Source organism: Psittacula echo (genome assembly GCF_963264785.1).
Source record: "Psittacula echo genome assembly, chromosome: 10".
Classification (NCBI taxonomy): domain Eukaryota; kingdom Metazoa; phylum Chordata; class Aves; order Psittaciformes; family Psittacidae; genus Psittacula; species Psittacula echo.
Genome location: NC_137741.1, coordinates 8839554 through 8851561, shown reverse-complemented (window position 1 = coordinate 8851561; position 12008 = coordinate 8839554). Strand labels below are relative to the sequence as shown.

The 12008-nt window shown below is 38.2% G+C and overlaps 1 protein-coding gene across 1 annotated transcript; it reads right to left on the bottom strand.

The window, feature by feature from the left end:
* Positions 1 to 2921: 2921 nt before the first annotated feature.
* On the bottom strand, positions 2922 to 10263 carry DNAAF4 (dynein axonemal assembly factor 4; the record flags this gene model as incomplete). Its single annotated transcript, XM_080626707.1, has 9 exons — positions 2922 to 3031; positions 4352 to 4457; positions 5346 to 5499; positions 6048 to 6157; positions 6804 to 6949; positions 7709 to 7949; positions 8956 to 9089; positions 9491 to 9638; positions 10141 to 10263. The coding sequence occupies 9 exons, from the start codon at positions 10261 to 10263 to the stop codon at positions 2922 to 2924; spliced, it is 1272 nt and encodes a 423-aa protein (XP_080482833.1).
* Positions 10264 to 12008: the final 1745 nt, after the last annotated feature.

The following is a 12008-nucleotide window of genomic DNA, read 5'->3' as shown; positions in this document are numbered from 1 at the left end:
CACTGTCCACAGTTTACTAAATAAGGTCAAAAGTCAGTTCCTCAACTCTTCCCCATGAATGTATTTCGATATACTTCTTGAGCAATGTTTGCTCTGACCACAAACACTTAACAAATTTGAAATGCTTTGCCATGTTATTTGAAAGGGTGAATTGAGATCCATCTCCTTATGGAGACAAATAGATGACTTCTGCCAAAAAACTTCCATCAAGTCCGAGCACTGAGCAAAACCAGTCTCCTCATGGTGTTTTGATGTGTGCTGGAGCCTGAAACATGACCAATGGTTCTCTTAGAACACCTCAGGTTTTACTGTTTAAAACAACTGCAAGTGAATGTAGTGCCACCTATGGTGGTACCCTGCAGTGGATCTGGTGGATCAAACCTTTTCCAAACCCTTACTTACGGGTCATTTCAAGATACTTAAACACTGCCATTGACAGAAGTAGGGTTTATGATTATCCCCATTTCCAGTGTACTCTAAAAATGGATCTCCACCTTTTTGTCATACACTTAGACACGTAGCTTTAAGAAAACAAATCTTCTTTCAATCATTCTAGGAATAACTGTCAGTATCTGATTTATTTAGGTTTTGCCAGGTTGTCATGGGTTAACCCCAGCTGGCAACTCAGACCCACAGAGCCACTCACTCCCAATGGGATGGGGGTGAGAATCAGAACAGTAAAAGTGAGAAAACTCATGGGTTGAGATAAAGACAATTTAACAGGTAAAGCAAAAGCTGTGCACACAAGCAAAACAAAATAAGGAATTCATTCACCACTTCCCATAAGCAGGCAAGTGTTCAGTCATCTCCAGGAAAGCAGGGCTTCAGCATACCATACCTGATGGTTACTTGGAACAACAAACATCATCACCCTGAACATCTCTTCCCCCCTTCCTTTTTCTCCCAGCTTTGTATGCTGGGCATGATGCCATACAGTTTGGGATATCCCCTGGGTCAGTCAGGATCCCCTAAGTCCCCCTCCTCCCAGCTTCTTGTGCACCCCCAACCTACTCACTGGTGGGGTGAGAAGCAGGAAAGGCCTTGACACTGTGTAAGCACTGCTCAACAGTAACCAAAACACCCCTGTTATCAGCACTGTTTTCAGCACAGCTCTGAAGCACAGTCTCATACCAGCTACTGTAAAGAAAATTAACTCAATCTCAGCCACAACTAGCATGTGGGTTGAATAAGATGTATCAAAAAGGATGTAGCCCATCTTTCCATCTGACCTAAACCCACAAAAATAAAACTTACAAAACTGGTATCATAAATGTGGAACTCCAATTTTTAGAAAGAGTTAAGTACAAGAGTCATTGACCTGAAGGTTTGTTTTAATTACAGTATTTTCTGTTTTCAAAACTTAAAGTCAGTCTCCACATTTCTACATCTCAGGACACTAATACCAAAAGAAAGCATGACTTCGACATGGTGTACACATCATCAGCTCAAGTACTGAAGTCATAAGTTTAACACCCATCAATCCCAATGCAATCAGATGAAACAGGCAGATACTGTTCATGCCACCAAGCACATTTGCTTCCCTAACCTTTAAAGAGGGCACTGTTTCTATTTCATAGCAATAGAAAAAGTTGCCTACCTACAGGAAAAAAACAGCCTTGAGTAGCTGTAACAAACCACTACAATACAACTGGCCTATACAGATGCATACAGATTGTCCTAATAGGCTCTGGAGCCAAAACAGGATGATGTGGAAAATTCACAAGTCTGCTAGAACAGCTACTGAAAGAGTGTAGTTGAAATGGTCACAATTAGGATAGAATGCCTAACAAAACAGAACCACTCAAGCCCAGTGTTTCAGGTTGTCACAGTAATACAAATGCTAACAAATATGTACACATATATACACACAATACAATTCTGTATTACATTGTTCCACTGTCCAGAACAAGTGCAGGACTTTAAAGCACAGTGTTACATTTTGCGTCATTTTACAGCACTTGTAACCTCACCAGGATGGTCCCATTTTTGAGAACCTTTAATCACTCCAGTATTCCTGAGATACGGGCCAGTGTCAACAGAATACAGATTAAAATAATAGCTCAAGAAAAATATATATTCTCATGCAAATAACAATGGTTTTATTCAGAATATTCTTTACAGCTGCACCATAAGGTTACTAACTGTAGCAGGATGGAAGAAGTCAGTCATAGTCATTGATAAAAAAATTTATCACAGGATTAATTTACTGATACACTATAATAGAATGCCACAGGTTTATAATTGTTCCACTTACCTTGTTTGGTCAGTCCAAACAAATTTTTCCAAATAGTCTGAAAATATTCAATGTATATTACTTAATGTTAAAAAGGACGTTCTGCACTACATAAAATCTACCTCTATGCTTACAGGTAGAGGTTTGCCAAATTAGATTCCAGAATATCTAAATTCACTGTCTTAGTTTCAGATGTGTCAAACACTATGAACAATAAGAAAAGAGGAAAGCAGATAACCACAACCATAAAACACACAACCGTTTCAGCTTTGGTGGAGAATAGAAAGATAACAAGTTAAAAGGTGCTGACTATACAGAGCTACTGAAGTTGTTTCAAAACTCACAGTCTAGATTCAATGGATACAGACAAATATTTCATTTAGTTATGAGTAACTTTAAATCAAGTACCAAAAGCATGTTTTAATATTCAACCCACCAATATTTCACAGAAAGCCAAATTATGTCAACTTTGTACCAAAATGATATCAAATATATATATAATAGTATTTGTTACAATACTATACTTTCAAAAAAACAGTAATTCATATATCCAATCTTTTACCAATTCTGTAGGTGTTCTGGATGAAACAGAAAAATGTCTAGTTAACAACATATTAAGAGAATTAAGATTCCTTCTGATGCCCTTAAAAGGCACCTCTGCCAAAAAGTACCTTTTTTGTTTTTTAAATTAAGAATCTGGTGTTGTTCCTTGAATCAGGTGTCGAATCTTCTCAGCATCTTTTTCTATAGTTCTATTTTTAGGATCAATCTTGAGAGCTGCTTCATAATCCTGGAGACCTAATACAGACACAGTAATAAGAATGTCAATCAATAACACAAGAGCATCTTCTTTAGCAGTTAACCAGAAATAAGTGCTCCCCAGTTACATGCAGAAATGACACTAGGTTTAACTTTTGTCAGTAAATAAATTTATATTTTATTTATATTATTTTGCAGAACATTTTAGTAGAAACACTCTACTACGTAAACATTTTCAGGTACAGAAACACGAAAACAGTGCCTCTTCATTCACATATATACATATACACATGGGCATGAGGGGAGTGTTCAAAAGTCTTCTGCAGAAGAGTGAAAAAATGAAAGACAGATGGAAAGTGCATGAAAACAAGAAATAAAAGACATGAACTGTGAATATTAGAGCTTGGGCGGGGGTAAAGCAAACCTTAAGTACAGGAAGTAAAATACAGGTTTCCAAGTGCAAATGAAGCTGTAAGGGAATGACAAAGTGATTCATAGGGTGAAAAAAGTAATCAATGGGAAAAGGTTAGTATTTCACTCCTGACATTTGAAATATTCTTCACCTTCTACTTTCTATCAACTTCCAATTTTTCTAACTTTTTGCCTTACAAAATTAAACTGATATTCTTAGAGAGCTCAGTAGATACACTTAATTCAGGTATTTTCACACAAATCACACATACTTGATGAAACATTTTGCTGACCAGCACGGGTTCCATGCATATTTTTAGCGAGGTATGTTACTAAGCACTTCTCAAGCAAATATTTTAGAAATATGTCAGGTTATTTTAGGTTACTTTGTTCTATAGTTAGAAATACTGTAAATAAAATCTCAAAACCAATAAACCATGGCTTCATGAATAGCAAAATTGCTGCAACCTAGTTTCGTATCAGTTTGCATCCTACATTTCACTGCCTCCCAGTGCAAATATCTCATCACCAACCTATCATTCATTCTTCACTAATACTTTCTACAGCCGCCAAGCTGCTATGGTCATTAGTTGGCCATTATGCACAGAAAGACTGACCCAAGAGACCAAACAGAGGATACATAACCCACTAAACTCCTCAATGCAAAAACTAGTTTGTACACCTCAAATTAGGAGTACAATCAATTTTCTCAAAACTGTTAAGATGTTTGAAGTGGAACTGCAATTAGCCAGTAAATATTTTTAAATAAATTAAAAAAAGAAGGAATGTGTTATAAAGGTTCGTAATGAAGAGACCTACTTTGTACAGGCCGCCTTTAACGACTCTCCTGAAAAAAATAAAGGTGTGAGCAGTCTCACTGAGCTAAACAGAATTACTTATGTGTCACTATAAATTCACATGCATGTTTACACAAAACCGAGGTCTTACCTTCAGTATATAATTCCAGCTGACAAAACGCTGTTCCACGTCTCACATATGCTTTTACTCGAGCATTCTCATTATCAGGAACAGGTGGTGTCAACAGTTCTAGTGCCTTTACAAACGAAAACACACAAAATATTTAGAGGGAGATTTTGCCTCAGTTTGTTTTTTTCTCATTTACACACACTCCTCTCAATTACTATGATTATACAGTAACATAATAACTATTCAAATAGAAAATAACTATTCAAATTTAACTACATGGCTTGTGAATCTAGTCATTAAGATTTGTATCTGTTACCCCGCAGTTTGCTAAATATAGTTTCATTGCCATGGCTAAAAACTGACGAATACTGTCTTAAACATTTATTACAGTCAAATAATGTATTCTATTGTCATACATGATATTATATACTCAGAAAAAAAAAAAAGGCAGCCCTAGAAAAGCTGCCTTTTTTTTGGTAGTAGTAGCAGTTCCTAGGAAAAAACTCAAGTTTCAAGCCTCAAGAAGTTCAAACTTAGTTAAAAAAATAATAACTTAAAAAAATAATAATTCTAGGAAAACTGTCTCCAAACTATTCAGGTGCCACTTAAGATCACTCCTTTCTCATTGCACAAATAATGGCTGCTAAAATATCAAGATAATGCAGCCCTTCTTTAAAAATGGCTGGTTTGTTTGGGGTTTTTTTCTTTTAAGTTATCCTCCTCATCACCACCACCTTTTTTATTTTCTTTCCACAAAATGAAGAACACCACAACATAACACAAGTGAGATCTCTCTCTATAGTTTCTTTTGTTTTGGTTTTTTGTTGTTTTTTTTTTTTTTCCAAGTGTATATATTCCTAAAATATTTTACTTGTAAAGAAACATGTATTGAGTCAACATAGGCCATTCTTCCCAAGTGTTTGGAAGCATGGTTTGGGGGTTTGAAACACAATCATTGCAGTAATAAATCACAACCACGTATAAGATGGCAGTCTGAGAACCTGCATATTTTTACCTTAGAGGAATCTTCAATAGCTTTATGGAGATTTCTCAGTTTAAGGTGGCAGGCAGCACGATTCAGGTATAGCAGGGGAAGCTTATTGTTTAGCCTTACTGCAAGGTTATAGGCATTTACAGCTGCAAGATAGTTTCCCATTGCAAACATTTTGCTAAGTATAAAACAAAAAATGAAACATAGACTTTAAACAAGGTGATAAATCACAAAAGAAATACCCACTTATTGTTCCAATTCATTTTCAAAAATTTGACGTTTTAGTTGCTTTTCCCTTGGAAATGGCCATTTATAGCCTTTTCTGAGAACAACATAGCTGCAGTTCAGTCACATGTGATGCTGACAATATAGCATATAGATACACAAATAGTAATTTCTTAGGAGCAATGGAAGAACAGTAAGACCAGTAAGAGGCAGACACATCTAGGCAGAGGCAGGACTAATCCTGAAAGCCATGTATCTGATTGTCAGACCTTGCACATCAAACCAAAAATATGCACCGTGTGTTCACAATGATTTTGTCTATCATGAGCTGCAGCAATTGCATCTCATGACTTTATCAGATTCAAACCCCATAAGCTGTCAATAAATTCTCTACTATGCAGACATTCACCACCTGTGACTAGAATAAATAGAAAATATCAAAACTAAGTAACAGACATAGACTATGTTACTCATTTAAATATATCTTCAAATCTAACTTACTTTCCTTTGTCCTTTAACCAATCTGGATTCTTCTCCTCTTCTTCTAAATCTTCCAGCTCAGACAAATCAGCACTTACTGTTCTTCGAGCTTCTGCTTGTTTACGTAGCCACTGTAAATATACAATGTGCAAGTAGTACTTCTGAAGCAAAATTCAGGTCCAAAAAAGAATTTTGCTTTCATCTCTTAACTCACTCTTATCAAAAGAATTCTATTGGCCACATAATTTGGACAGGGAGAAATATTTTATAATGTCAGATGTGAAAAAAAACTTCCAATTTTCCCCAAATATTTTATTACCATGTAAGAAGCAACATTACTGCATCACTGATACATTTTTGTTGCTTGCTTGTTTTGGAGCTCCAAGATGACTCGTGTTCACTCAATAGAGCACAGAAGAGCTAACAGTGAGGTTTTTTTAAGAAGATAGAACTTGAAGAATCTTAAATATAAGTATATATATATAGATATTTCAAATGCTGTACTTCAAGGAATTAAATTAACACTCCTGTGTTGGGTTTTTTTCCCCTCCCAGAAAAGGGAACATGCTATTTATTAATCGGCACAATCACATGCTTAGTGAAAATACTTCTTATATAAAAGTGTTTCTTTAAATCTCAATTTAAATAATACAATCTTCCTTGGAAGATAAGAATATTGGCACATGTACCATCTTTGTCAACTTGCTGAGCACATGGTAAATAATTCACCTTGGAGGACGGTAGAAGCATTGTACTAAACCAGAGAGCAATCCTTACCTCCTCTTCTTCTGCAACACGGGATTCTCGCAGAGCTGTAGGGAAAACTCGTGATGTAAAATTGATTTTAATTGTAGCAGCAGATCGAGGAGCTGGTAACTGTTCCTCCTTTAAGTTTTCTGAAAACATACTACAGGAACCATGACCTGTGAAAAGAATTGTAGTACTGGAAATGAAAATTGGAGCAAAAGAGGTTTCTCTTGTTTTCTTCCAAAGTCCAAAGTACACCTAATTCGGAAATTCTGAGCATTAGAACAAAACTTCTATTAGCTTGAGAAAGGTTTAGACTTGCTCTTTTGAAAAGAAGGTTAAAAAAAAAAAGTATGTTCTTGCTATGTAATGCCGTCTATTTACTGGCTATGCTGTTTGTCACAAACGAACTTGAATTCCTCTTACACCACTATCTCTGGCACTTGCATGAGTCTCTGACAGGGCAACTGCAAGAGCTAAAACTAACCTTACCAAAACAAACAAAACAACCAAAAATTAAATACTTTCTGTTGGTTTAGCTCCCTGAAATGGGTCTCTGTGGGGCCAAGTCGTGGGATAGAGAGAGTGAAAGGAGATTGCATGTTTCTTTGAAAACCAGCAATTAGGTTACTTTTGGTAACATGAATTCCACCCTCCAAAAGCCTGCATTACACTGTAAGAAAGGTTTTCTGGTTTACTTTTCTAAAGCTTAGAAGAAAACCTGCCCTTGTATTTCCAAAGGCTTAAACAAGAGCTAAGAACTCACATGCTTTAGCTCAATAAATTACCTGAAAATGAAGACACCAAAATAACTGCAAACTAAGAGAATTAGATCAGTATGGTGGAGACAAAGATAAATGATGAATTAGAAACATCTAGGAATATAGTTATACCCACACTGTAAAGAACAATAAAATACACTTCAGCATGACAACCTTTAGTAGGTTTGAGTCTGGTTTCATAAGTTCCTTCATTAAGAATCCTAGTTTCGTCCACTTTTTCCTTTTTCCTCTCCTTTAGTTGCTCTACTTCTTGATGTAGTTTCCCTCCTTTTTGTACCCTCTTTTGTTTCTCAGCATCTTCTTGCTGTTTTTTCCATAACTCCAACTCCTTTGTGACCTTCTGTCTCTCCTTTTCTTTCAGATCTTCAATTCTTTTTCTTTCTGCTTCTTCTAGCTGTTTGAATGATAAACCTGAGATATGTAACATCTGCTAATAATATGATGACCAAGTAAAAGTTACCATTACTTTCCCAGTTCCATATCCTGAGCACAGTGTCATCATTGATGTGATTGTACAAGCAGAGTTATGGAAGCCACTCATAGTGACTGGGAGAGTAAAGACCTCTGATTAGTTTTTAGAAGTTGTATCTCTTAACTGTTACTACCACTACTAAGGTATGACCCAAAAACATTCAGAAACAAGTTTTACTTGTAAACAGGGAAAATCCTAGCCATAATCCAAGGCACCTGTCTGCAATATGCAAAACGTAAAATATATGGTTTGATTTTAATACACTATTTCTTTTTTCTCCTATCTGAAATTACTACATAGATAGAATAGGTACAACACTGCTACTAAGAAAGTCCCTAACTGCAGTTCATTTTGGTCCAAATTGCATATGCAATGTTAAAATTTCATTGTATACTTTAAAAAGACCCTTTTAAACACAACTGAAGTGATCAGGCTTTTTATGTACATTGAAATTTTGAAGACTGTACCTTAAAATGCACATAAACACAGAACGTTAAAGACACACAACACCAAAGGCAATGAACAGCAAGTCTGGTATAAAACGTAACAATGAATAACCAAGATTAAGAAAAATAACCAGTATTTTTGACAGTACTAAATGACTTAACACTTGTGCTTATGAAAAGGCCACAAAAGATTACAATTTTGCCTCATGACTGCAGTCTCCTTCAACTGACAAAAATCTGAGCTCCTCACCAAAAGTTTTCATTAGTATTACTAAGGGAAAATTACAACTTCTAAGTATTTTTTTTCTGTATAATTTTCATATTTGCTAATACCTATGTTTTAAGTACAAAGAAATAACAAAGTTCACCACCACTGTAATAAAAATGAGTGCTTCTCATCTTTTTTAACTAACCAAGCAGCCGCCAGATCACTTGATAAATGGTTACATGGATGAATCTTGCAGATTCCCTTCTAAGCTTACCTTCATTGTGGCCTCCAAAGCATACTTTTTGTGTTCCTGTTTTTTAACTTTTTTTGCTTCTGTTTCCTCTTTTGCCTTTTCATGGGCTTTTAGAACAGCATTCTCTCTTAGATACTGCAGTTTCTCCTTGTTATCTTAAAAAACAAATAAAAACTATTCCAATAATTTAGGCCTTAAGTTCTAATGTTATGCACCATGTTCATAAACCCAGAATTCCTTTTGCTGCCTTGTCTGGGAAAACACAACCTGGTTCAAATTCCACAAAGCACTCTCTATCTCTAAAAATGAAAAACTAAGATTCACGTACATGTAAAATGTAAGTTTTACAAGAAACACTGTTTTGTTTTGTGCACACTAGACCCAGAGGATGTTCTTTTTCTATTTTCACATACTTTCTATTTTTTACAATGAACAACAAGGTTTAACTTAGCAGATATCTAGCAGCTGAAGTTCACATTGCTTATTATGGTTCGCAAAGTCTTGGCACAGTTTAGGTTTCTTACACACAATCTACTGTTCACAGTAGAGAACTTACCATTTTCTATAGTCAGGGAATCCCACATGGCCTCTTCTTTTTTATACAAAGTGAAGAAAATGATGCCATCTCCAATCTTTGCTGTGCTGTTTGTTTCATCAATAGGAGCGTATAAAATGGCTTCAAATAAAAAGGGAGGGATGCTTACCTATAAAAGTATAATTAATTTGTACTGATATTTACAATTTTTAATTAAACCCCACATATTCAAAATACTGAGTATAAGCATACAGTAAACCTCAAGAAACACATGCTATTGGCACAACTATTTTGCTTAGTATCCAGTACGGAGGTTACACATTTTATTAGATCAGGTAAGGGAGACTGAAAAAATTGGTTCTTCTGGCCATTTATGAGAGAAAAGGCAGCTGGCGCCTACTGAGTAGCAGTAGTACAGAGAAGCACAATCAGTGAGGGGTAAAGCCATTCTATCTAGTAGGAAAGATATTTAACAGTCTGCAGCAAAAAAGAGATTATAGATTAACAATTATAAAAGATTATAAATTTGACAGCTCTGCCGTGATGTATTATGCGTGTTCTTTTTAACAGTGCTATGAAGTTACACCAAGGCACAGGCCCACAGGCGCAACACATCTCAAGCAGCAATGCTTCACGACAGAAGGCCCGTGAGAGGAACGAGGCCGCCCCACCTTCAGGTACTGCTCAGTGCAGAAGATGTTGGCGGGGGTGACCCGAACGCCGCGCAAGGGCAGAGAGAGGTACACGACGGAGCCGGTCTGCCGCCAGCTGTACTCCCGCAGCCACACCGGCATGGCGGCCCTGTTGCTACGGGCGCCCCGCCGCCGTTGCTAGGGGAGACAGAGCTACCGATGCTCGCCAAGAGCACTTCCGGGTCCCTCAGCGCTGCCCCGGAAGGCGCCGGCCGAGCCAAGGGTGGAGTTGCCGTGGGCCGGAGCAGTTCCTGGCCGGGTCTTTGCTGGGGCACCGCGGTCCTCGCGGGGTCTCCGGGGCCCCACGGTTCCATTCCCCGCTGCTGCCTAGGAACACGGCGGCCATACCGCGACCCGCACCACGCCGGCCCGGCGGTGCCGCGGGCGCCCGGGTGTACGAGCAGCCCCACCGAAGAGCGCCCGCCGCTGCCAGCCCAGCTGCTAATGGTGGAAGCGCAGGGCAGCCGCGGCTCCCACCCCGCCTGTACAGAGCCAGGCGCTCAGCCAGGGCGCTCGTGATGGGCAGCAAGGGCTCTTCCCTGCGAGTCCCGAGCACGGTTCAAAACAGCAAGCACCATTCCCGGGACTGGACGGGGCAGCAGGAAGCTCAGAGCACGGTCGTTGGGACTTCTGAAACATGGCGAGATTGGCTGACAGAAACCCCACTGCAGGCACCGGCCCGCTACTTACCCGAACACCGCGAACGGAAGGCACTGGTCTGGTTTTCATCACTCGCACCTCAGCGGAGTAGGAAGGAATGCAGCTCTTACGATCCAAATGCGCGTCCATAAAGAGACAAACTGTTACGAGCTTGAGAATTCCTGGTAAAAGCTATTAAAAGCTGAGGACTGATTTATCAATACACTGAAACTCCCAGATGTCCTCTAAAGTACTCGGCAGCTCCGTGCTATTGCCTCCCAATATTGTCTATTTTGCTCTCTTTGCCAAACACTCAGGAGATAATTTGCGCGTTGTTGCTCAACCCCCTCTCAAACAATCAGTAACACTGTATCTGCCAAAATAAAGTCTAGTACATGGAAAGCAACTGCGTCTGGAGAGTATGGGTTGAAAGGCAAACCAAACGCATTTGGGTAAACATTCAGGTATGGCTTAAGCTCCTCAGAAGTATAAATTACTTACAACTATTTGGGGAAAAAAAATCATCCAGAATCAAAAAGTCAAGTTCTCCCCTTTTAATTCTTTCAAAATATGACCAAGAAAAGCTGAGTTTAACATTGCACACATTAACTTTTGATGTGTATCACTGAAGATTTAATTTTTATGTTCTACTATCTATATTCCAAAGCAATGTTCAAATGGTGGTGGTGAAGTCGTGTGTATATATATATATATAAAAATATTTATCACAGAGGTTTAAAACTTTTTTCAGAGCAAGAAATCCATCGTAACTGATATAATTTCTGGGTTGTTCTTCTCCCTCACTCACCCACATCAGTATAATGTGGGTGAATGCTTGTATGGACTGGTATCTGAGAACTGAATTAAATTCCTCATTCAAAGACCATTCAAAAGTGTAAGAGGGAAGAGATTTAACTGAAGGTATTTTTGGCACATGTGACTTTTTAAACCTTGCAAGTTACATCTTTTCAGACTTAGGTTAGGACATGCACCATGGAAAAAGGAGCCTTGCTGTCAGATGCAGGTGAGACCTCTGGCACTTACAGCTCTGAACCCAGACCTAAACCAGGGCGTCTCCATAAGCAGACTGCTATCAGTCTAAGAAACTGTAAGAGAAAAAAAGATAAAAGCTGATGGAAGAGTCTTGCTGTGAGAAGAAACCTCCTCCTGTTTGTTTTAAACCTGCCTTGTGCTACCTACATTTATTA